Source organism: Vigna umbellata, chromosome 1, assembly GCF_029865625.1.
Source record: "Vigna umbellata cultivar VRB3 chromosome 1, Vumbellata_1.0, whole genome shotgun sequence".
In the NCBI taxonomy this organism is placed as follows: domain Eukaryota; kingdom Viridiplantae; phylum Streptophyta; class Magnoliopsida; order Fabales; family Fabaceae; genus Vigna; species Vigna umbellata.
Window position 1 is genome coordinate 75,621,850 of NC_142165.1, and position 26,082 is coordinate 75,647,931.

The window sequence follows — 26,082 nt, forward strand, 5'->3', positions numbered from 1 at the left end:
TGTTGGTTTCAAAGTAAGTTCCAAAAGTGAATCCTCTTGGTGAGGTTCAAGTATGTTTAGAATGATTGCAGGGAGCTCAGTCTTGGGCGTTATCCTGAAACTCCAATGGTCTTTCATTCTCACATAGAGAGGATTGATCCATGTCGTGAGGAGTAGCAGGAGGTCTTAGTCTTCGAGGTTACCAATATGCTCCAAGGCCCAGAACAGACTAACATCATGAGTGTGGTAGGGTGAAATGTTACCAATAAGGAGTATTGGTAAATCTTGAAGAAAATTGTTTTGATGATGCTGCAAGAAGTTTTAGTTGAAGAATATATTAGAATTATTTAAAAGCAATTTGTAGAAATTAAATATAGTAGGAAAGTCTTGTAAACTTTGTAAAACTTGCATTTTTAACTGAAATAATCGATTATGGAATGGCAATAATCGATTATGACAAAGTCATCCAGGAATAATCGATTATCACCTCATATAATCGATTATCACATTTTTTGAAAAACCTGTAACGGACTTGAATAATCGATTATCACATTTTTTGAAAAACCTGTAACGGACTTGAATAATCGATTATTCGTGGCAGTTGGGACTTAACCTTAGATATTCATAACATCTGGCTATATATTGGGTTTCTGTGAAGTTCAAAATGAGATCAGTTGAACAGAAGCTCTTGCAGAATACTGTTTGTCAGAGGAAGTTCTCAGAAGCTATAGTTCAAGTTCCCTTGCTTGGTCTCGTGAACAGGAGGGGCTCGCGTTTCGTGTGTCGATAGTCGGAGCAAGCTCTCTTCGAGTTAGCAAGGTGCTCTGCCTGGTCTCGTGAATAGGAGAAGCTCGCGTTTCGTTTGTCGATAGTCGGAGCGGTTCTCTTCGAGTTGGCGGAATGTTCTTCTTCCGGTTCTTTCGTTGAAGGAAGGTTTATTTATCTGTTTTATTCACTATTTGTTGTAATCTGTGAAACATCTTTTTAGTGGAACTGTTAATCACTTTTTATAGTGATTAACGACTGGATGTAGATTTTGTTGAATCGAACCAGTATAAAAATTACTCGTGTGATTTTCTATTCCCTACATTTTTTATCTTTTACGCATATCAACTGTTCAATAAATTTTCTGAAAGAAAATTGATTTTCTAAAAACAGACCAATTTATTTTACAAAGGTGACCGAACACGCTTTCTGCTACTCTAAGCTTTATTCCGCTGCGTTACACTCTGTCTGGTACCAATCAACATGAAACTCATTGGCAATGACTTTGCAAAGCAGTAGAAGCCACCATGAGTGCACGACCCGCCATAATTCGGTAATCATTCTAAGTCCGGACAGTCCATTCATAACAAGTGTCCTGCATAAAGTGTTTGATGATTGTGGAGTGATATGTTTGTTGTATGTAACATGTTTTACAGGAGTTTATAAATATATATTGTTCCTCAATTGTAAATTAACTTACCCTTGCTTCTTTGTTGTACATTGTATGGTGTTTTCTCTTTTGCAATGATCACCTTAACCGGTGTAAGCTTAGGAAGGACATCTTTCAGGAGACTCAATGTTTGGTTGAAAGGAAAAAGCAACAGGATAGATAATCTTTGGTCCGTCAAGGATAGGATCTCTCGTTCTAATAGCCTCAAGTTACTTGTAAGTTTTCATTTATGTACGTCTTATTTTATTAGTTTTATACTACTAAAATAGGATGTTACAAGTAAACTCTAATTACATTAATTTTTAATTAGATTTAGATTTTATTTGAACTGAATCCATTCACTCAAAAGATCTGATGATGATTTACATAATTTTATAATTTTGTTGACTATCTAACAATTTTACTGTGCTGATTTGAATCAGAAATACTGTATAAAATCATTTAATTAAAAAAACAAATAATACAAAAAGCATAAGGCAAAATTATTAAAATTAATCTTTCCTTAAATTGCACAAACATGTCATTGATCACCCTTTACACCTCAACTCAATTAAATTTTTCTTATGTTTTATTTATCTTTTTTTGTATACCTTACAAACATGATACCCAAAAGAGGCAACCATGGAAATAGAGCAAATAAATGTTGCCCAGTTAATTTATGGTAATTTTAGAAAATGGCAGACTCTATCACCATATTGATTCACCCAATTATGAATTTAGCCAAGGAAAAACATTGGGTGATGTCTGCAACCTCCCTGTTAAAACTTCAACACCAGTATCTGTCACCTAATTATGATGAAAACCATAAGCTATGTTAAATAGGTACAACCAGATAAAAATAATCGTGAACTACTAATGTAGACCAAATATAAGTCTAAATTCAAATTACTAATTCACTGACCAAAACAAATATAAACAAAGTAGCCACGGTTTTGTAGCTCTATGTAATAGACACATGATTAAATTAGTGGTCAATGATTTGGATAATATGCATGAGATTATACGTTTAAACTTGCATTATACGTTTAAACTTGCATTATCCAAAAATAAAAAAATTCAAACTAACATCATACCAAGACACTGTACTCTCTATGATATTTTTCAAAGGCTTAGTCCAAAGCATATTATTGATGTTTCATTTGTTTCACACCAAAATGAATAGAGGTGAGGTGAGAAAGTAAATGGCTAATCGTTACCGTATCTTTCTCTTGAAAACCTCATCCAAAATTACAACTATGATCATTTTCTCTCATTTATTATTACTTTTCAGCACATCAAGACCGTGTTTTACTTGGCAGGATTATGCAGAAATAACCAGACTTAGTATGGAGAAAACACAAGGACTAACCAGCAGAGTATGCTCAAATTGAGCACTTCGTTTACCATCGGTTGTAACAACAGTCCATCCATCAGGCCACATTCGATCACGCCAGACACCTATTAAAAAATAATATTGGAGCTGCCACATGGATTCATAAAAACCATTTGTAAGAAATTTTATGAATTATAAGTATACCAGCATTGATCATTGGTTCAATTGTAAAGGTCTGTCCAGCCTTCATCACACCAACTGCTTTATTTCCTGACAGTGGTTAAGGAGTATAAATTCCACAAGTTTTCTTTCTACTTTCTAGCAATCTTTGTTCTTTGTTGGTAGAGATAATAAATCAAGAGGTGCACATTGCCTGTTGCTTGGAATTAATGGTATTTATAACAGGGTTGTCAATAGAAAGTGAATGACTAACATATAGAACGATTTCTAAACTGGTCACTTGATGTTAGAAGGAAAGTATACACTGCAAAATCATTTTTGACAGACTGTGGTCTACTACTCAAGATGTTTCAGAAGTTGGTTCCATTCTGGAACAATGCAGGAAAATTCTTAGACTAATTGAAACTTTGAGGTCAAGTTTTTAGGGAGACAAGCCAACAGGGTAGCTCATGCTCTTGCTAAAGCTTCCTTAACTTATGCTAGTTCCACTATTTGTTTTAATATGTTCCTAGTTGTATTGCTTCTTTCATTATCAATGCCGAGTTAAGTTTGTTGTAAAAGAAAATTATAAACTGTGGTGAATGTTAATATCAAACATCAGTTGACGAAAAAGACCATTTCTAAATATTTCTTACAATTCCCTGCAGTGCTAAAAAACTAGGGAAGGATACTTGCATAATGAGGAATGTTTGGTGCACAATGGAAGAGCTCTCCAATTCCATGACCACAATATGATCTTGCCTAACGGGTCCAAGGGAAAAAAAATAGGGAACAGATGATTAGCATCAACTATAGTGAAGGAATAATGATAAACAGATTTAAAAAACTAAAGAACCAATAAGTAAAAAATTACCACTGAGAAGCCAGACACTGAAGCATGACGACTAATAACTTCACCAATTTCCCGGAACCGTACTCCTGGTTTAACTGAATTTGATTGCAGAAGAAGAATTAGGATCCTATATTTCAGTGTTTTAAAAAATATTATATACATTCCAATTACAAGATGTATTTTAAACACCCAAAACACATTATAATCCAAATGCATACTTGTATAGTATGGCAATCTGTAAACATCAATTATCAACATTTCAATACATGTTTACAACATAATAAGTAGCTAATATGATATGATCATGTTAGTTATTCAACATGTCCTTCTGTCCTTAATTTATATTTTTAATTTTTAAATGATTTATAACCTTAAAATACGGGATTAAGGAGATGGGACCAAATCAACATTTTAAAGACTAAATTTGTAGTTTGAGTTATGAATTCATAATGAAACTTTAAGGTACACGTCAAACAAAAGACAAACAAGAGATCCAAGACTGTTATTATATTTGAAAGTTAAAGAAGAGACAGAATTGGCAATGGATGTATACCAATGGATATTGCCTTCTCCAGGCACTCATATGTGCATTTTACTAATTGGCAAGACTCTTCATCAACGTTTCCCACAAAGTATGTTTCATTGAGATCAGCTGCACAACAACCCACAAAATTAACCAGTTGTTGATTTATGAACTTCAAAATTGGAAACTGTGAAGCATAAATAAGCTAACCAACTTACCATGAACACCTTTATAGTACACAGAGACATCAACATTTACAATGTCACCATCCTCAAGCTTCCTGCACAATGACTATATTAAAAAGAGGAGTTCTCAAGTACCCAGCCAATGAAGCATCAGTTGAGGAAGTTGGTTTATAATAATTACAGCCACAAATAAAACAACTAGCAACAACGAAAAACCATAATATGAATAGACTAAAAAGGCACAGAATAGTTTACCTTGCGTCAGGAATTCCATGGCAGATTACTTCATTAACTGAACTGTTAGATAGTGCAAAATTCCGTCTTAAAATATACTTAGACAATGAGAAAAATATGACATTACAGAAGAAAAGTACCTACGTGCAGCAAGATTTAGGGAAGAAATTATAATTGAGAGGTGATGGATACCCTCCTGCAAAGGTAAAAAGTAAAAACAGTATCACCACCGGCAACTATCTGTAATAACCAAATGACAGTCACATCAAGAAACTCACGCAAGCAATTGGAAACATAGTTATAAGGTTGGGAAGCCCGCTCTCTAATGCTCATGGCCTTTTTAGAACTTCTAATTTCTGGTAAGCAGAGAGATGAAGCACCTAGTTGCTATGAAATTAAATTTCTTTTTCCTATAAAAAATGTTTGTTGTGATTTGTACAACAAAATGTGGGAGAAAAAACGAAAGCGATCCTTTCAAAGCTATACAATACATGAACCAGTTTGTTAGGTTTTCACGAGGAGAGACACCAGGAAGATTCAACACCAATGGACTATAAGCATTCCATACAAGAGAGACCAAGAAACCATTTCTAATCCAAAACCTTAAGACAATTAAGACAATGAATTTATGAGTCTTCTTTTTTATATACTGTCATTTTGCTCATTACTAATCAATATAGGACAAAACTCATTACTCTAGATAACAGAGGATGCATGCTCAACACTCACTAGATGCAGTAATGCCAAAACATTCTATACAAGAACTATAAAAAATTCATAATAGAAGTTGTCCCACTATACCAAATTTTTGGGCATGACAAAACAACTTTTATTATGGATTTCTTTTATTGTTTACATAATGCATAAATTCCCAAAAATTATAAAAATTACTCTAAATTAATAACATGTTAGGCCTTGGAGGGTTTATGAGAGGAGAAGGGTGAGGAATAATACCTAACTGTTATCTAACAGAATAACAGTTAAGAGGGCGGGAACAGGGTCTATATAAGGACCCTGTATTTGTTTCTGAAAGTTGGTTAGTGACTTGTATGTAGTTGACCGGTCTAAGAACCAGGTGAAGGAGGTTAAGCTCCTGGGTACATTGTATTCTTGATTTGTTGGTGTGAATGCAATTCCATTCTTTCTCATTCTATTCTGTTTCGTGTTGGTGTAAGTAAGTGAGAGTTAGAGAGCTCGTTAGGGATTTCATCTTGAATACCTAACAAAGAGGTCCGACCTGCCGGATCAGATCGGAGGAAAGCGCGAGTGATGGAGGGAAGAATGGTCAAGGTTGAGGGGAAGATGGAGCACCTGGAGTTGGCGGTCAACGGTTTGAAGGCAGAGACGGCAGCGAATCGCCAAGAATCGATCGCGATGCGCAAAGACATTCAAGAATTGTTACGGTTGATGGGGAAACGTAACAGCCAAGGGGAATCAGGCTCGGATGAAAGTCAGGATTCAGTGAACCATAATGGAGGGAACCGGCGCGAGAACGAAGGAGGGGGAAGAGAGGGAGAGCGATCAGACAACGGCTTTAATTGGAGACGACGGGTGGAGTTACCCATATTCGAAGGACCTGATCCTCTGTATTGGATTAACAGAGCGGAGAAGTTCTTTGAGATTCAGAAGGTAGCGGAAGCGGAGAAAGTCGAATTGGCTCATATCAGCATGGAGGGAAGCGCGGCTTACTGGTTCAAGTTTTGGAAAGACAAGGCAACTGATCGAACCTGGGAGGGGTTGAAGGAAGCATTGCTGATCCGATTCGAGAGTCGCCACCGTGGGGGAATTTACGAAAGAATAGCGGCGATTAGGCAGACCACTACCGTGGAGGAGTACGTGAAAGAATTCGAAGCATTGGCGGGGCAGACAAAGGAATTTTCCGATAACCAATTGTTAGGTTATTTCATTGCGGGGTTACGTGAGGAGCTGCGGTGTCAGATGAGACCACATGATCCCCGCGATTTGATGACGGCGATGAAGATTGCGCGGGACGTAGAGGAAGCTCTTCGCGGCCTAGGGTTGATGGGATGGACGGCAGCGAAGACTACCCCCGCGTGGGGACGATCATCAGGAGGAGCGGTGGTGACGAGGACGGAGCAACCAAGGGGTAGCATGGTTCGAGCGACACCGATAGAGAGTGTGGGATCGGTGAAGCGCGACACGGCGCCAGGGAGTGAACCCGTGAGGAGCAGAGGTTACGGCGGCGGGGACAGTCGGAATCGGAGCTCAAGAAATTTGTCGTATCCTGAGTACTTGAAGCGCCGGGAGGAGGGTAGATGTTTTCGCTGTGGGGGGCCCTTTAGTCCCGGGCACCAATGTCCTGAGAAGAACTTGAGGGTGGTGCTGTTGGCCGAGGACGAAGAAGGAGATGAAGGAGAGACAGGGGCGGAGACAGAACCGCCATGCATGGAGTTGTCGGCTTTCTCAGCCGGAGGGCTGACTCAACCAAAAACCTTGAAGCTGCAGGGAAGAGTGGGAGAGAGAAAGGTGCTGATACTAGTGGACAGTGGCGCGAGCCACAACTTCGTTAGTCAAGAATTGGTGAGGGAGCTGAAACTCGAGCAGGAAGACACATCCCCATATCACGTCAGTTTGGGGGATGGTCAACGAAAGAAGACGCGGGGGTGTTGTCCGAGAGTGGTGGTTTGCATGGGGGACGTCGAGATCATGGAGAGATTTTATTTGTTCGAACTGGGGGGCGTAGACATGATTCTCGGAGTGGAGTGGTTGGCTAAGTTGGGTGAGATCACGGTAGACTGGGGAAAATCCACCATGTCGTTCTGGCAAGGGGAGCAGAAACGCACCATAACCGGAGACCCGAGGTTGGAGAGGAGGGTGATAGAACCCGAACAACTGCTGAAACTTAGCGAGGTAGAGTCGTGTGCGTTGGTTTGGAGTCTGGAGGGCAAAGAGGCAAGTTGGGAGACTGAGGAAGAAAGTGAGTTGACGAGAGAACAAAAGGAGGATATGAAGAAACTTTTGGAACAGTACGTGGGGGTATTCCAGGAATTTCCAGGACTGCCACCTAATAAAATGGCGAAACATCAAATTGTTTTAAAAGAAGGAGCTCATGGCGGTGGCGTTGGCGGTTCAGCACTGGCGGCCCTATCTGATGGGTCAGAAATTCGTGGTGCACACTGATCAGAAAAGCTTGCGGTTTTTGCTGGAACAGAGAATAACCACCCCAGCTCAACAACACTGGATAGCCAAGCTACTGGGCTACGATTTCGAAATCGTTTACAAGACGGGGCAAACTAATAAGGTGGCTGACGCTTTATCTAGAAAGGAAAGAGATGAATCGGAGGAGGAAACCGAGGAGGGTATTCCAGGAAGGGAGAAGGAGCTGAATATGGTAGTAAGACCATACTGGAAAGACTTCCAGGAAGTGGTAAAGGAAGTTGATGAGGATGAAGAGCTTAGAAAAATTATAACCGCCCTAAACCAAGATCCTGACAAACATCCAGCATTCACGATGGAGAATGGGAGGCTGCATTACAAGGGGAGACTGGTTCTCTCAGCCAAGTCAAGTTGGATTCCGAAGCTGCTGGTTGAGCATCATACTACACCGACGGGAGGTCATTCGGGAGTATACCGCACCTACCGCCGGATCGCACAGTCCTTGTACTGGATCGGAATGAAGAAGGCTGTAACAGAATTTGTAACTCAGTGCCTGGTATGTCAGCAACATAAATATTTAGCAGCCTCTCCCCAAGGATTGTTGCAACCCCTACCAATACCCCAGGCTGTGTGGGAAGATATCAGCATGGATTTCATAGTAAGGTTGCCGAAATCCAAGGGGTACGACGCGATACTTGTAGTTGTGGATCGTCTGAGCAAGTACGCACATTTCATTCCTCTCAAACATCCTTATACCGCAAAGACAGTGGCTGAAGCGTTTGTAAAGGAGATTGTGAAGTTGCACGGGATACCCAAAACTATAGTCAGTGACCGAGACCCACTCTTTCTCAGTTTGTTTTGGAGGGAATTATTCAAGTTACAGGGTACTCAGCTTCAGATGAGCACCTCCTACCATCCAGAGACTGATGGACAAACGGAAGTGCTCAACAGAATTTTAGAAGGGTATCTCAGATGTTTTTGCTCTGAACAGCCTAAAAGCTGGAACATGATTCTCCCTTGGGCCGAATACTGGTATAATACCAGCTATCAGGGAGCAGCGAAGAGTACCCCTTTTGAAGTTGTCTATGGAAGATCACCCCCTACTTTGACCAGGTTTGTACCGGGAGAAACGATGGTAGAAGCTGTAGCCCAGGAATTGCAGACGCGTGATGAGGCACTGCAGCAACTTCGTTTCCATTTGGCAAGGGCTCAGGATGCGATGGTCAAACAAGCTAACCGAGGGAGGAAGCCAGTTACGATTAAGGTGGATGACTGGGTATTTCTCAAAATCAGACCGCACCGACAAGTTACGATGCCAGTGAGGTTGCACCCGAAATTAGCAGCTAGGTATTATGGACCGTTTAAGGTGATTCAGCAGATAGGGGAAGTAGCATTCAAGTTGCAGTTACCTGAGAACGCAAGGATTCATCCAGTTTTCCATGCGTCCCAGTTGAAGTTAGCTATTGGCACGAAGCAGGTAGAGAAGGAGCTGCCAAAAGATCTGCAGGAAAGTGGCCCAACCTGTTTGCCTAGCAGAGTGTTAGATAGAAGGGTCCGGCAGCAAGGAGGGGACCAAAGAGAGCAATTACTCATTGAATGGCAAAACAGTGGGGAGGAAAGCGCCACTTGGGAAGATCGGGTGATGATGCAAGAACAGTTCCCAGAATTCAACCTTGGGGACAAGGTTGATTTTCAAGGAGGGAGTAATGTTAGGCCTTGGAGGGTTTATGAGAGGAGAAGGGTGAGGAATAATACCTAACTGTTATCTAACAGAATAACAGTTAAGAGGGCGGGAACAGGGTCTATATAAGGACCCTGTATTTGTTTCTGAAAGTTGGTTAGTGACTTGTATGTAGTTGACCGGTCTAAGAACCAGGTGAAGGAGGTTAAGCTCCTGGGTACATTGTATTCTTGATTTGTTGGTGTGAATGCAATTCCATTCTTTCTCATTCTATTCTGTTCCGTGTTGGTGTAAGTAAGTGAGAGTTAGAGAGCTCGTTAGGGATTTCATCTTGAATACCTAACATAACATCTATAATTAATAGTAAAAAGTCAGTGTCTTAAACAGAACATACAAGTAAACACCAACAAAAGATAAATACAAATTCTCTAGATTGGAATTTTCAGTCATCTTCCTAATCCAACTCTTCTTCATCATTTTCACAATTTTAACATCTATAGATTTTAATTTTGAAAATTAAGACTTTGTTCTTTTGTAGGGATTTGGGAGAGACGATTTGGGGGAGATGATTTGAATGAATTTGAGTTGATTTGAGGGTAATTTTTTTGTTGTTTTTTTGAGTGGATTTGTGGGTAATTGAGGGTGAATTTGGAAGTAAAGTGTGTGAGAATTACTGTAGGATTTGATTGATGGGACACATTTAAAAAATTTGTTTAATTGGTAAAAATTAAAGATTACCAAAATGCCCCTAGTTATTAAAATAATATAAAATGATAATTGTTAATATTATATTTAATTGTAAAAATGTTTATAAAGAGTAAAAAATTAAAAATAATTATTAATATTATTTTTTAAAATGTAATAAAATTGTAATTTAATAAATTAAAATAATTATTTTTAATCATGAGGGAATTGTGAAAAAATTAAAATAATTATTTTTATAAGACAGCATATTAAAGTAGTTGTATTTTTTATATCATATTTTAATTCTTATAATAATTAAAATACTAATAATGTAATAATATTAGTACTCTATTACCAGTAACAACAATATTCATAGTAACAACAATTCTTATAATAATTAAAATACTAATAATGTAATAATATTACTATTCTATTCACAGTAACAACAATATTCACAGTAACAACAATGTAATAGTAATTTGCTGTCAACATAATAAAAAACGAGGTCCATGTGTTGACGAGGGAAGAGCTACGCATAGCAACTCACATCTCCCTCTATGCAATCGAAAATTTTCATTCCCCAGGAACTCTTGTTGCACTAACCAACAGGGATTTGAATCTGAAAATTCTATCTTCAATTTCACGGCTTTCATCAATGCAGCAACGAAAGTCGAAGTGGGGGTGGTGAAATTTCTATTGGGTTCAAAGTTGATAAATTTCAGTGGTTTTTGTTGGTGGGGTGGGGAAACATGGTGTTGTCGGCTTCGCCATGTTCCTTGGCGAGAAGCTCGCTGGAGCAGATGCTGGATTCACTTCGACGTAGGGAAGAGGAGGAAAAGAAGAAGGATGCGCCACCGACCTTGCCTTCGACACCGACCTCGCGCAAGGCTTCCTCCAGCACGGCGGTCGCTGTCGAATGATTTTAATGAGGAGAAGCAGTGAGCGCTGTGTCGTGCAGGAGAACGGAGTTGCTTCTAATGAGGAGAGTGAAGTGAAGGAGATGGATTTGGGACAGAAGAGGAGAAAGTGCCGTTTTGGGAGCAAGAGGTTGAAGAAGGATGTGGAGTCTACTTATATGGCAATTTCTTCTAGTTCATTTGGGAAGGTTTGGGAATTGGATGGTGATGATCTCTCTTCTTCGTCTTTTTCACTCTCTTCACGCTGAACTCGTTCTCTGCTTCGTCTTCTTCATCTTCAACGTCTCTCATCTTCATCCTCAACCTCCATTCTTCTTCACAATGAACCGATTATATTAAGTATAAAACATCATCTGGGAATTATTTTGAGTTATAGGGACATTTAAGAGAATTTGCATTCCATCCCTCCAAATCTCATCACCCGCGGGTGACTGAACAGTACGTCTGCGCATTTCACTTCAACCGAACACAATAAGCTTAATTCCTCGCTCGCAAAACTGTGTGACTTTGTTTTGAGGCAGTTTTTTGGAATCAACACAAAGTGCCACTATTCAGCCATTCATCAGATCCAGTACAGCAGCCCTTTAGCCAGTCGCGACTGCTCTGCACCACTACATCACTGACACGCTATTTAAAACCCTAATGTAGACATAATTTAATGTCACAAACTTATGTAGTAGCCACCGAGAAGTTTATATTTTCGAGAAATAATAGCTGTTGAAAAAGAAAAATATTATTTTCCAAAAACTTAATCCCAAATATGTATTTATTTGTATAAAGGTTTCCAAAAGAAATTGTAGAATAGCTAGTAGGAATATTTGATTGTGAAGGGTTTGACATAGACATACATAAAAAATAGGTACGCCACAAAGAAGGCTACTAAGCTGAAGTATCTGAGCTTCATTGATTGATAAACCTACTAAAAATCAATAAATAAAAAAGTGGTAAGACTTGAAGTGTTTCAAAAGGAAACTCAATAAAAATTTAGCACCTGCAGCAATAGTTGCCTCATGAACAACTTTATCAATCTCATCAGTTGTCACACCAGGCTGAATAATCCTAGCAGCTTCATCCAATACCTCCCTTGCAATCTATATAAAGTAGAAATCAATTCAGCCAAATTAGAGGCTAAAGTCTACACCAACACAAAATAGAAAATAAATAAATATTTAAAAGACCTTTCATTTTACTCAAGTTTACAGTTTCTGAATTTGTCATCATTCAATTCAAAACTCATTATTTTTAAGTAATTTTTCTATTTTTGAGCATTGGTATATGCATAGTATTAGTAATTTAATGTATATAAAAATTTCAGGAAAAACAGTCATCCTACTATCCACCATCCTGCTATCCCATTTTCTGGGCCAGCAGCTCTGCACCGTTATCCTGAATTCATAACTATGATTGAGATGGTAGACGAGTGAAAACAACTTATATATAAGAGAATCTACAGAGAGAAAGAGTGGCAAGTAGTTTACATGACAAGTTTCCCTCATTCTCTCGATTTGATCTGGAGTTTTGACCTATAGATTAGTATGAGTTAGAAAGTAGAATAAAAAGAATAAAGACAATTTTTGGACCTACTCATGTATTTTAAAATTACCCACCTCAACGGTATACTGCAGAACACTATTGGGCTCAATTATTGGAATTCCCTAGAAGTTAAACACAGAAGAAATAAAAAGATTTCAGCAACCAATGGACCCTCCTTGTATTTAAGCAAAATGAGTTAAATAAGAGAAGGCACAAAGCATTTAAATAAGAAGAACTGGGATAACTTACATCATCAGCCCAATCAGGTTTATCAATATGACATGGGACAATCCGTTTATTAGAAATCGGAGACGGCCGCAGCGATCTTGCAAGAGCAAAAGTTATATTTTGGTTTCAACAAATAAACAAGTAATTAGCAGTAAGCTTGAAAGAGAAAAATTAATGAAAAGAGGGGGAACAATAAAAATCACAGAAGGCCTCTGAATGAAAAATTGTGAAAAAGCACTACTAATAATGAACACAACATCTTGTATTAATTAAATTGTGGGGATTTGAAAGTTTAGAGTATGAAGATGTTCAAAGCCCTACCCGGTCCAATCAAAGTAAGGAAGCTTTGGTGTCCAAGCCTGCCCACTCTTCAAACAATATAACCAACCTTCACTGAGTGAGCCTGAATTTTGTGTGTCAGGTGAGGATAACTTTGCCTTCAGATGCACTGATTTGTGCGAGCTCCATGAAGACTTGAAACATTCCTGAGAGCTGTCAAAAGATATCAAAATTGGCTCAAGTATGAAGGATATGAAGACTACGAGATGTATATTTCAGGGTGATTCAGTAACAGTAATTAACTAGTGATTCACTGTTCTCTATTAGAACCATGGTCAACCTCAACTTCTTCTACAGGACTCCACTTGGAGGAACAATGTCATCTCTTCACCAAATTGACAATCCCTAATAACTAAATCAATATGCTGTGGATATTAAATTAGATCAATCAGAACTTAGTTTTTTATTTACAATGGTCGATAAGTATTACTAGTCAGCACCAACTGATGCACTATATTGTACCGATACATTAACAGTAGCATTCATGATTTTAAATAGCACGCTATATAGCAACTTTAGTGCTCACTTCAGTGGTGTGGTTTAGCATAGCAGATGTACTGGACCAAATGGCTCGCTGAATAGCAACTATAGCAGAAGCAAGGTATTGATTCCAAAGACATCCTTTTAAAAATGAAATCTACAGCTCTAGTAGTGGTCAAAATGATTAAGACAACTTGGATTTAGAAGATGATGATTGATAATTCCCATCTACAAACTTGTATTTGACTTTATTTGGTATTTGTCAAGAAGCTGCCAATTCAGAATTGATTATCGATAGAAAATTATGACACCAAAGATAAAAAATCTGTAAGAGGAGATCCGGGAATCCCAGATATGAGAAGAAATCTGAGGCAGAAACTAACAGAATAGCGACTGAAAGATGTGTGCACAGACACTCTATAAGAGAAAGACACCGAATAACGAGGGAAGATGGGTTGATATTCATTTCCCTACATTCTTCTCAGACTCTATTTATTGGTTGTTCCATATCATTTTCCCTACACCATTGTAATTGGTTACTATTCGTCCTCCTATTTCATACACTGGAAGTTTATTGTTGATAGCTGATAGGGTATGGAGAGTTATTGAAAGGAAGAAAAAAAGGGAATAAAGAGGGGGAGAGACATTAGGCAGTTATATTTGCTTCTTTCAATCAGGTTTGACTTCTTTTTTTTCCTTCTGGCCTTTTTGTCTTTTACCTTGGTTGACATCTTTAATGCTTTGACTGACTTTGTTATGTTCGACTTCTCAATAACTTTGACCAACTCGTTTCTGACCTTAGACGATTTCTCAACAATCTTGGCCGTCATCTTCATCTTCCTCGTTTGGTTCAATAACACTAGATGTTTTCTCTTCTTTTTCAAGAGCCGCCTTCTTTAGCTCCTCAAGCTCAACCCTCTGTTTATTCATAATCTCATTAGCTTCATCTAGTAGCCTCTCTATCTGCTTAATCTCTTCATCCATAGCTTTCTTCCGTCTTTCATCAAGCACAACTTCTTCAAATTTTATATCTTCTGCACTTGTTAACAAACATGTTACATTTACCTCATCATGGAGTTATCCAAGCTCTTGCTAGTCATATCTTGCTTCAAACACCTTTTATGCAAGATCTTCAGCTGCAGTTCATACAACCAGTTTTTCTTCGCTTTTTCCTTGGTTGCTAGACGACCATGCTTATCCTTTAAATACAGTACCTGGTCTTTCATAAAAACTGAATTACCTTTTAAAATTATCTGACCCATGCGTAAAATATTACGCTTTAACTCGGGAACATAGTAAACGTCCCTAATGGTGAAAGATAGGCTTCCTTGGGGGAGATTACACTTGTAATTTTCTATACCTTACAGAATCAATAATACATACATACTTTCTTTTTTTCTGTTATTCGATGGTTGATGCGAGAGTAGAGTATAGATTTAGGTTACTCGCATAAAGTAACCTAACAGAGTCATCTGGATTGATATGTCGTCTTCACAAATCCTTATATGGCCTAAAACAGTCTCCTCGGGCCTGGTTTGGTAAATTCAACTGTGTTGTTCAACAATTTGGTATGTCTCGCAGTGAAGCGGATCATTCAGTGTTCTATTCGCCACTCAAGTGCTGATCTATCTACTTAATAGTGTATGTCGATGATATTGTTCTCACAGGAAGCAACTATCTTGGCATTTCTCAGATGAAACAACACCTTTGTCATCATTTTCAAACCAAAGATCTTGGCAAACTCCGGTACTTTTTGGGTATTGAAGTAGCACAATCCAACACTGGTATTGTCATATCTCAGAGGAAGTATGCGCTAGACATCTTGGAGGAAACAGGGTTAATGAACTCTAAATCTGTTGAGACACCTATGGATCCTAACATCAAACTCCTACCAAATCTGGGGGAGCCTTTCTCAGATCCTGAATGGTACAGAAGATTAGTTGATAAATTAAACTACCTTACTGTTACACGTCAATTCCTAAACTCCCCATGTGAAGACCATTGGGATGCAGTTGTTCGGATACTGAAGTATATTAAAGGATCACCTGGAAAAGGTTTGCTATATGATCCTAACATTGATACAAAAATCGTTTGCTATTCAGATGCTGATTGGGTTGGTTTCCCTTCTAATAGGAGGTCTACTTCTGGATATTGTGTCTCTATTGGTGGCAACCTGATATCTTGGAAAAGTGAGAAGCAAAGTGTTGTGGCAAGGTCCAGCGCAGAAGCAGAATATAAAGCTATGGCATCAGCTACTTGCGAGCTTGTGTGGCTTAAACAATTACTTAATGAATTGAGATTTGGAGATGTCACTCACATGACACTTATATGTGATAATCAAACTACTTCCATATTAGCTCTATTCCTGTCTTCCATGAGAGAACCAAGCGCATTGAAGTTGATTGTCATTTTATTCGAGAAAAAATCATATTTGGAGATATCAAGACTGAGTTCGTTAACTCAAGCAACCAGTTGGCATACATATTCACTAAGTCCTTACGAGGACCTAGAATTGACTATCTTTGTAACAAGCTTGGAGCATATGATTTATATGCTCTAGCTTGGGGGGGAGTGTTAGATGTTAAGATGTGTGTTTATGTTAATTGGGTTCAGCCCATTCTGTATTAAGGGCCTTGGCCCATATCTTACATTATAAATAAACTACCCTATGTGTATGCAAAACACACAAGGGATATTTCTCCCAATCTTCTCTATTTCTCATAAATACAAAACAGGGCTCCCTTTCCGTATCAGAATATCACAGAATCCTGAATGGTCTTTGGATGGAACTCGATCAGATCCAAACAATAAAGATGTGTAAAACAGATGTTGCCGCTCTTGCTGAATTCATTGAAAGGGAAAGAATCTTTAAATTTCTCTAGGCCATGAATCATGAGTACGACCCAATCTGGATTCAGATTTTTGGAAGAGAAAAATTACCATCCCTGTCAAAAGTTTTTTTTATGGTAAGAGGAGAAGAAACTCAGAGAACTGTCATGCTTAATGGAGGGATCTCCAACACAGGCTCTGCCATGACAACTGGAAAGGGAATCCACAAGGGCACAAATGCTGGGGGAAAGACGTTTGAAAAAGGTACTCATGGGGACTATTGTTCATACTGTAAAAGATCTGGACCTACCAAGGAAACATGCTTCAAACTCCATGGAAGAAAGAATGTTCTCGAGCGCATGGGAAACAACAAAGGGTCTACTCAAAGATGGGTAAATCATACTACCTCAGAATGGGAAGCCACCAATCCATCTAGTCCTTCACCCACACCACCAGATCTTGATATGAAAGCTTATAAGGAGAAACTCGAGCGCTTGGAAACAATGGTTGAATCAATGAGTAAGCCCTCTGGATCATGTACTCTGTCCATAAAAGGTAAGATTTGTCTCAATATTGTTGGTCATGTTTCTCAATTGGATCCTTGATTCGGTGCAACTGACCATATGACACCTTTTAGTGGGTCTTTCGACTCATGGAAAAAGCAATAAAGAACAACTTATTACAGTTGTGAATGGTCAGAGTATACCTATATGCGGCTCTGGTAATATAATTTTTGACTCATCTATTATATTAAATGATGTTTTACATGTTCCTCAATTAGCTAATAGTCTTATCTCTGTGCAAAAACTCACAAAGGATTTAAATTATTCAGTAACATTTTTTCCAACTTATAGTGTTTTTTAGGACCTTTCCACAGGGAAGACGATTTTAACTTGTAAGGAGCAAAGTGGGTGTTAGGATATTTATCCTATTTTATCATCATTATAGTGTGTCAAGGGTTATCCTATTTATCATGATTATATTGTGTCTAGGATTACCCTATTTATCATGATTATAATGGGTCTAGGGTTACCCTATTTATCATGTACTTGTGTATCAATTATTTCTTATAAATAGAAGATTGTGAGAGGGATCAATTAAGCGCTCTAGAATTATTTTACAGTTTCAATCTTAAGGTGGTATCAGAGCGGGTCGATCCCGCTCTGGTTTCTGTCTCGTAATATATATCTGTCCGGCACCACAGTTCTTCGTCGCTCGCCACCGTCCGCCGCTGCCCGCCGCCGGCCACCGTCTGGCCACCGTCTTCGCCGGCCACCGTCGTCCATCACTGTCACAGTTTCCTTCGTCTAAACCCTTAAGGTTTTCTTGTTCCTCGCTAGTACTATTCGTCTTTTTCAGAAATGGGTCTGGCAGTACTCTTTCCTTCTCCGAAAGTCCATCAATTACCTCCGAGAAGCTAAATGGAAAAAATTATCTATCATGGTCTGCTGCCGTTGAAATGTGGTTCTTTAGCCAAGGGCATTATGACCACCTTGAGCGAGATGGAAGTCATGTGCCTACTGAAAAAGCTGATCAGTGGAAACAAGCAAATTTCTAGTTGTGTGCCCTATTATGGCAATCAGTGGAACCCAAACTTCTTGTATCTTTGAGGGCTTTTAAAACTTGTCACTCCTTTTGGAAGAAAGCCCAAAGCATTTATGCCAACGATATTCAACGTCTCTATGACACTACGAACAAGCTTGCATCTCTTAAAATGGCAGACCATGATATGGTGTCCTTCATGGCTGAAGCCCAATCTGCTGTCGAAGAACTTAGGATGTTTTTGGAAGTAGATTCATTAGAGGATATCAAAAAGAAACTAGACAAATTTTACATGGTGTTGATCCTTCGTGCCCTACATCCCAATTTTGATCATCTCAGAGATCAATTTCTAACTAGTCATGAGGTCCCCTCTATGGAAACATTGACCACTCGCCTTCTGCGTGTCCCGGTACCTCAAACTCAAGAAGCGCATGAACTAGTGGAACATCTATCATGGTTGCCACACGAGGAAGAGGAGGACATGGCACTAGAGGAGGAGGACGAGGAGGTCGGGAACATCCTCAATGCACATACTGTAAAAGGATGAGTCATATTCAAGAGAATTGCTACTCCTTACATGGTTTCCCTTCCAAAACCGCCAATATTTCGAAGACAGAAACTTCCACTTCGAAGACTGAAACTTCCACTTCGAAGACTGAAACTTCCACTTCTATGTTTTCTGAGGATGAATATCACGAGTATTTAAAGTTAAAGTCTAACAGCATGAAACAACCATCTCAATCTCCCAATACATCAACAGCCTGCGTTTCTCAATCTATGGAAGGTCAAAATTCATGGGTAATTGACTCAGGTGCTTCTGATCACATTTCTGGTAATACCTCTTTGTTCTCATCTATTTCCTTTCGAGAAAAACCTCATTTCATAACCCTTGCAAATGGATCTAAAACTTCTTCCAAAGGAGAGGTCATGTTTCTTTGTCTCCCTCCCTCAATCTCAACTCAGTCCTTTTTGTCCCTAATTGTCCTTTTAATTTAATTTCCTTAAATCAGTTGACTAAAATGTTAAATTGTTCAATAACCTTTGATCATAAATCTTTTGTTATACAGGAGTGTGGTTCGGGGAGACAGATTGGAGAAGGATATGAAGCTGACGGATTATACCATTTTGGATCTCGTCCAAAGGTGTCCTGTGTTGCTGCTCCTAATCCTAAAGTGCTACATGACTTGGCCATCCTCATTTGTCCAAATTAAAAAAGATGTGTCCTGAACTTAGTGGTCTCCAAACCTTAGAATGTGAGTCATGTCAATTAGGAAAACATGTTAGAGCTTCCTTTCCTAAAAGGTCTCAATCAATATGTAATTCTAGTTTTTCCATCATCCATTCTGATATATGGGGACCTAGTTGTATCTCCTCCTTTGGTTTTAGATATTTTGTTACCTTTATTGATGAATATTCAAGATGTACTTGGGTTTATCTTATGAAAAATCATTCTGAATTGTTAGCTATCTTTACATCATTTTTGAATGAAATCAAGAATCAATTTGGTCAAGTAATCAAAATATTAAGAAGTGATAATGCAAAAGAGTATTTCTCATCCTCCTTTTCTGCCATCTTGAGTTCCCATGGTATCTTACATCAGTCTACTTATCCTCATACACCACAGCAAAATGGTATAGCAGAACGAAAAAATAGACACTTGGTTGAAACTGCTCGTACCCTTTTGCTTGGTGCCCATATTCCTATCCATCACTGGGGGATGCCATCTTAACTGCATGTTATCTTATTAATAGGATGCCCTCCTCCTCTCTTAATAATAAAGTCCCTTTCTCCATTTTGTTTCCTAATGATCCTTTCTTTCATACATCTCCCCGAGTGTTTGGCTGTGTATGCTTTGTTCATGACATGTCGCCAGGTCTAGACAAACTCTCCGCTCGCGCTCTCAAATGAGTCTTCTTAGGCTATTCTCGACTTCAAAAAGGATATCGCCAGGTCTAGACAAACCCTTATCACACATTTGTATCATTGAGATGTGGACTCCTGAACAAAGCGTATTATGTAACATTTGTTTCCTGATGGTTTTGAGGCTTGTTGTACCCCTCAAAACAAGTCTCCTTCCCTGCACCGTAAATTCCATTGTTAACTTTTCAAAGTTCCACGTGATATCCCCTAAGGTAATCAACCATTCTATACCAAGAACCATGTCACAAAACCCTAATGGTAACAACATCATATTTGATCTAAAGGATGCATTATGTAATATCAAAGAAAAATTTTTAACCATCATGTTAATCTGGACTTTAGCACTGTCTGCCACTGTGACACCCAAAGGATCCATGTTCACAATTCTGCATCCCAGTTTCTTGGCTATGTGAACGTCCAAGAAATTATGAGTACTTCCACTATCAATGAGGATATGTAGAGGTTTCTTTTTGCAAAGACCAGTGACTCTCATAGTTTTGAAACTAGCAACTCGTGTCAATGCGTTAACCGAAATCAATGGCTCTTCCCCCTTGTTTTCCTTCGTTTCAACTGGGTTTGTAGTGTCTTCTTCAGAAACAGTGTCGTCTTCTAATTCCAGGACATGAATCCGAAGTTTTTTGTGGGTTAAACTATGGGCAGGGGTGAACGGTTCATCATAGAAATAACACAAACCTTTGGCCCTTCTTTCATTCATAAAGGCAGGGGTAAGATTCCTCGAGAGCAGTCTTGGCCGAGGATCTTCCGCGCGTTGTGCGGGGTTAGGCAACAAAGGTGGTTTGAGTTGCTTGTGGAATGGCTTCGCTTGCGAAGTGGTGTTGCTAGTAGATTCATACATTTTGGCTAGCGAGAAGGCTTTCATCACCGAAATGGGCTGAAACATCTGAACCATTATCTGGACGTCTTGCTTCAACCCGCCCAGAAAGCAACTTAATTGATTCGTCTCCAAGAGTTCCACTTGTGACACTATTCGATCAAAGGTGTCATGGTAATCTTGGACAAAATTTTTTTGACGCAACCTCATCAAATCAGCCATAGGATCCTCACAAACCTCCCTGAATCTATCAATCAAGATCTTAGTGTAAGACTCCCAAGAAGGAAGATTGAATAACCCTATATTCTTGACATATGCGCTTGCCATTGTAGAGCTTTTCCTTCAAAATGGACGACTGCCAAACGGACCTTGTAATCATCCGGTGTGCCATCAACGGAGAAGAAAATTTCACATTGAATTAACCATTGTTTCACCCCATCCCCATTGAATCGAGGAAAATCTAACCTAGCCAATCTAGTACTACAAGAATAAGGTCAAGAATGGTTACCGTTATTGGCGATAGAAAGCGTTTCGCGATTACCAATTATTTCTACAAGATTGCTCTTCAAAGATACACCAATTTCCATGAAACGAGCCTCCAGCGACGTGCCGAGCTCCAAGAAGCGAGACTCCATTGAATCTTTGAAATGGTCAAAATCTTCACGTACAGAATGGGTATTGGCAACCATTGGAATGGCGTGGTTGGAAGGTCACCTTCTGATACCAATTGATATGGTTCTTCTAGGAAGACAATAGTCTCGAACAAGAACCCAGGATATAGGGACTCCAGGTAAGAAGAAAGGAATCCAAACAAGAGTGTATAGATTTGAAAAGAGTAAGAAATTCTGATATTATGCATTAACTTCTTTCAATTTTACAGTATACCATTGTTTATATAGCAAAAGACTACAGGGTCTAGTTAATTTTGTAAACTAACAGAATTAACTGAACTATTTATAATGTTGTATAACTCTTCGACCACTTTGACCGATCGTCTATGTGCTTCTACCGTTCGGTAGCCTGACCTCTTCCACCGATCGGTAGCCTATTCAATAATATCCTATAACATTTCAAAATGCAAAAAACAGGCAAAGTAATAGTCACAAACCAGAAGGCAGAACCTGCACGAGGAAGCTTCAATTTCACGCATTTTGGGCACCTGAAGAAAAAAAAAAGGAAAAGTAAACTAAACTTGTCAATAGATTGTTTCTACAACCATAGCATACCAAACCACAATCACCCGATTGCAAGACCATCATAATAAACTTGAAAATTCAATTTTTCAGCACCCAGTTGACCAAAACTACCAGCAATTAAATGCAACAAATTTGGGTACTGTAAAATTGAAAATATCAAAATTGCAAGTTGCCAGCAACAGCAACAACGGCTTGAGCTGAAACTATGACAACCCCATTTGATCATAGCACAAGCTTAGTCCTTACCACACATGTCAAATACCAAAAAGAAAAACAGAAACGGGCAACCCAAAACAAAACAAATTAAAAAATAAAAATAAAAATAAAATAAAAGTGGGGTCACAGTTATTGTGACTTGTGAGCATCTACAGAACACGGAGAGAGAAGAAAGAGTACTCAAGATTGGCGGGTTTGGCACAGTTAACACAACAGAGGTTGTTTTCGGGCTCATCAGATTCACCAGCCATTGATTGCAAACAGGCGAAAGCGGGGATGGCAGACGAAGAGACAGAGCGAGGAGACAGTTTATGACTTCGTGTTGGTCAAGCAATGTTTCGAATCTTAATCACGGAACTTTCAAAGAGCAACACCTTTGTCAAAGACATTTCAAACTTCTAGAAATTATGATATTTTAATTACTAAACAAGTGTTTCGAAAAAATATAATACTTATTTGTATAATGTTTTCATGATACTTCTTTTTCTTATATAATTATATAATATTTATAGAATAATGCCTAAATTTTCTTCTTCCATTTTCGCATCTGTAAACAAAATTTTGCTATATATGTAATTAGAATCTTATTGTCAAGTGATAATGTTATAATTTTTTCGTTCTTAAGTGATAATGTGATAATTAGAATCTCATTGTTAATCTACGAATTAGAACATACCACTCATAATATGACATTTACAGATCAATTTTTCACTAAAATGAGAAAATAAAAAAATATATATTATAGAAATCATACATTTAATATAAAACTTTTTACAAATTAATATTTATTATTTTTATAATATTTTTAGAATACTATGTTATTTATATATTATAAAAACTATTTATAACTTCTTTCAAATTTACACTTGTTTCGGTAGATTTTTTTTGGGACCGAGACACTTGACTTTGCCGTTTTTGCATGACTCTGCCGCTCGCTCTCCTGCAATATAGAGCGAACGCTCTCCTGCCGTTTAATAAGATATATTTGGTTTTATCTTCTACTGGATTATTGGCCCAATAATAACGTAAGTGTTGGCCCAATTACCATTTGAAGTAGCTTATTAGCGTTGTAGGCCCAATTACGGCCCAATACCAATGAAAACCATTTGACCAGGTTGACCAACGGCGGATAGACCGATCAGCCTTATTCAATAACCGCCCGGTCCATATTTCATACTATACATCATACCCCCAAGTCCGAGTTAAGCGTTCGACTTTAGCCATGGTTAACTATAGGACTTATGAGTTTGAGGGAGGCTGTATTTGTTGTACCTGTACCAATTAGGAAAAATAATCGAATTTGAAGTAAAAGAAAGTAGATGGTTATACCATGTAAGCAAGACCGTTCGGCTGTGATTGTGGTGTGAATGATCGTTCGACTTTGACGTAGAAGTTCTTCCTAGAGAGCAGGCTTTGTCGTTCGGCTTTGCACTAGGAGTTCCTGGAGAACTTCCTAGTGAGAGGGCTTTACCTCTTTACTTTGACTTTGACCTAGGAGTTCTTCCTAGGGAACGGGCTTTACCGTTCGGCTTTGCACTAGGAGTTCTTAGAGAATTTACTAGCGAGAGGGCTTTACCTTTTTGCTTTGACTTTGACCTAGGAGTTCCTCCTAGGGAACGGGCTTTACCGTTTGGCTTGGACGAGAGTGAGCGTTCATTTAGAACGTTTCCCACTACTCGGTTTAGGACGAGAGTGAGCGTTCACTTAGAACGTTCCCCACCGCTCGGTTTAGTACGAGAGTGAGGTCGTATAGAACCTCACCGCTCGGTTTAGGACGAGAGTGAGGCCGTATAGAACCTCACCACTCGATTTAGGACGAGAGTGAGGCCTTATAAAACCTCACCGCTCGGTTTAGGACCAGGGATTCTCAGAGAGCGTTCCCTGGGTTTTGTTGATGCCAGTGATGGCTTACTTCTAAGAGGGATTTACCTCTTCGGTCTTCGTCTTCAACGAGAGGGATTTACCTCTCGGCCGAGAGGGATTTACCTCTCGGTCTTTGACTTTGACTTTCTGGCGAGAAGAATTTACCTCTCGGCCGAGAGGGATTTACCTCTTGGTCTTTGACTTCAACTTTCCGGCGAGAGGGATTTATCTCTCGCCCGAGAGGGATTTACCTCTCGGTCTTTTCTTCAACTTTCTGGCGAGAGGGATTTACCTCTTGGTCTTTTCTTCAATGAGAGGGGATTTACCTCTCAGCTCTTGCATGGTCCTGCCACCTTCGATGTGAAGCCGGATGACTGAAAACCAATGAGGCCGAAGGGCCGAGCTGTTGCATGGTTGAACACTTGATGCCACATTTGGCTAAGTGGTGAGTATATTAATAAATCTTGAACAATATTATAATATTGAATTAAGATATTTTAAATTAAATCATATAAATTAAATAATAAAAGGAATTTATATCAAAATAATTATCTGTAAAGCCGTAGAAGCTTGTTGACGTTGATGGTGAGACTGCATCCTTGTCCTGTTCCTTGTGGCTATAAGGGATGCCCCCTGGCCCCATGGTGGGCGCCAAAATGTTTCGGTTGATATTTTTATGGGACCGACTAACCTGTTCCGACGTGTCTTCCTCGCCTCCGAACGCTTGGATCGCCTGCCTTCTATGTGGACCGCTCAGTCACCTTCAATCTCCTGCCTCTGACCAATCGGTCTCTTTCTTGACGAGGGGGATGTACCTGCAAAAGATACTCTGACGCTCAAGTTAGGCGTGTGATTTGAAGAGCCTCGGCTCTTGGTTGAGTATTTAGTGAATGGTTATTAGTATTTGAATATTTGAGAATATGAGTTGAGTGTGAGTAGACCCTGAATGGAATGTAAGTGTAACGTACCTGGCTTTTGGCCCTATCAATGTATTTATAAATGTTTCATGGATAAAATAAAAACAACCTTACCTGGAGATCCGGTTAGTTACTCATAAACAACTTTACGAATATCTTTAATAAGATATCTTTGATTTTATCTTCTACTAGATTATTGGCCCAGTAACAACTTAAGCGCTGGCCCAATTACCATTTGAAGTAGCTTATTAGCGCTGTAGGCCCAATTACGACCCAATACCAATGAAAACCATTTGACCAGGTTGACCAACAGCGGATAGACCGATCGACCTTATTCAATAACCGCTCGGTCCATATTTTATAGGTTTAATAGGTTCGGAGGTCCCTATATTTGTGGGTTCGTTTCAATTGGGTCCTCCAATTTTGAAAGTGATCAATTTGGTCCCTAATTTAACAAAATTGAGTCAATAATACCCTTTCTCTTAAATGCAATGGATGGCATTAACGTTTTAAACATGTGGTATGTTGAAGCATCCTTCAAATAAAACTGTGCAACCTGCAAATAAAAGGATGCCTCAACATGCTACATCTTTAAAAAGTTAACGCCGTCCATTACATTTAACGGAAAGGGTATTATTGACTCAATTTTGTTAAATTAGGGACCAAATTGATCACTTTCAAAATTGGAGGACCCAATTGAAACGAACCCACAAATATAAGGACCTCCGAACCTATTAAACCTATTTTATACTATACAACACTTAATTTTACATTAATTAAAAATGTTACTGTTATTCTTGAATTGAAAACGTAAATAAAGAATTGCGATTTCTAAGTCGATCAAACTTACAAAATGGTAAATGTTTGATTTCAAATCAATTAAGTTTTATGATTGTAATTTTACATTTTGTTAAGTTTATTATTGATTGTGAAGGTGAAGCTCTAAGTATGATCAGAGAACTACATTACAATACATAAGTTATTCCATGTAGGTTCTTTCTTTACAAAATTTCAATTGTAATTTTGTCTAATGCTATAATTAAAATTATTCATATTTATACATATATATACATAATGGTTATGATTCAAGAAAAAGCTTACATGCATA

The 26,082-nt window shown here is 38.7% G+C and overlaps 2 protein-coding genes across 5 annotated transcripts; one reads left to right on the forward strand and one right to left on the reverse strand.

Moving 5' to 3' along the window:
- Positions 1-1,960: 1,960 nt before the first annotated feature.
- On the reverse strand, positions 1,961-22,567 carry LOC124842091 (methionine aminopeptidase 1A-like). 4 transcript variants are annotated; one of them, XM_088104236.1, is made up of 17 exons: positions 22,375-22,567; positions 21,891-21,941; positions 13,162-13,332; positions 12,862-12,937; positions 12,687-12,734; positions 12,558-12,602; positions 12,071-12,170; positions 11,928-11,995; positions 4,821-4,876; positions 4,702-4,743; positions 4,480-4,541; positions 4,292-4,390; positions 3,760-3,833; positions 3,578-3,647; positions 2,931-2,996; positions 2,763-2,851; positions 1,961-2,200 (listed from the first exon to the last, which is right to left on the reverse strand). In XM_088104236.1, exons 1-17 carry the CDS (start codon positions 22,443-22,445, stop codon positions 2,123-2,125), a joined length of 1,266 nt encoding a protein of 421 aa, XP_087960362.1. In that variant the 5' UTR covers positions 22,446-22,567; the 3' UTR covers positions 1,961-2,122. The 4 variants fall into 4 exon arrangements, with proteins under 4 accessions (XP_087960362.1, XP_087960361.1, XP_087960364.1 ...); XM_088104235.1 differs by having other exon boundaries at positions 11,928-11,998; XM_088104238.1 differs by having other exon boundaries at positions 11,928-11,998; positions 21,904-21,941; positions 22,375-22,533.
- LOC148206353 (uncharacterized) lies at positions 5,573-10,985 on the forward strand. Its single transcript, XM_088105290.1, has 4 exons — positions 5,573-7,761; positions 7,853-9,538; positions 9,632-9,695; positions 10,885-10,985. Exons 1-4 carry the CDS (start codon positions 5,950-5,952, stop codon positions 10,983-10,985), a joined length of 3,663 nt encoding a protein of 1,220 aa, XP_087961416.1. The 5' UTR covers positions 5,573-5,949.
- Positions 22,568-26,082: the final 3,515 nt, after the last annotated feature.

Excerpts from the sequence above, each read along its gene's own strand:
- LOC124842091 (XM_088104235.1), bottom strand. The coding sequence starts at position 22,445 with ATGGCTGGTGAATCTGATGAGCCCGAAAACAACCTCTGTTGTGTTAAC. Across the intron at positions 12,603-12,686 it reads TTCTGCAGTATACCGTTGAG|GTCAAAACTCCAGATCAAAT; the intron begins GTGGGTAATTTT and ends ACTAATCTATAG. Across the intron at positions 3,834-4,291 it reads GGAGAAGGCAATATCCATTG|TTAAACCAGGAGTACGGTTC; the intron begins GTATACATCCAT and ends AATCAAATTCAG.
- LOC148206353 (XM_088105290.1), top strand. The coding sequence starts at position 5,950 with ATGGAGGGAAGAATGGTCAAGGTTGAGGGGAAGATGGAGCACCTGGAG. Across the intron at positions 7,762-7,852 it reads AAGGAGCTCATGGCGGTGGC|AGAATAACCACCCCAGCTCA; the intron begins GTTGGCGGTTCA and ends TTGCTGGAACAG. Across the intron at positions 9,696-10,884 it reads GAAGGAGGTTAAGCTCCTGG|TGGTTTTTGTTGGTGGGGTG; the intron begins GTACATTGTATT and ends GATAAATTTCAG.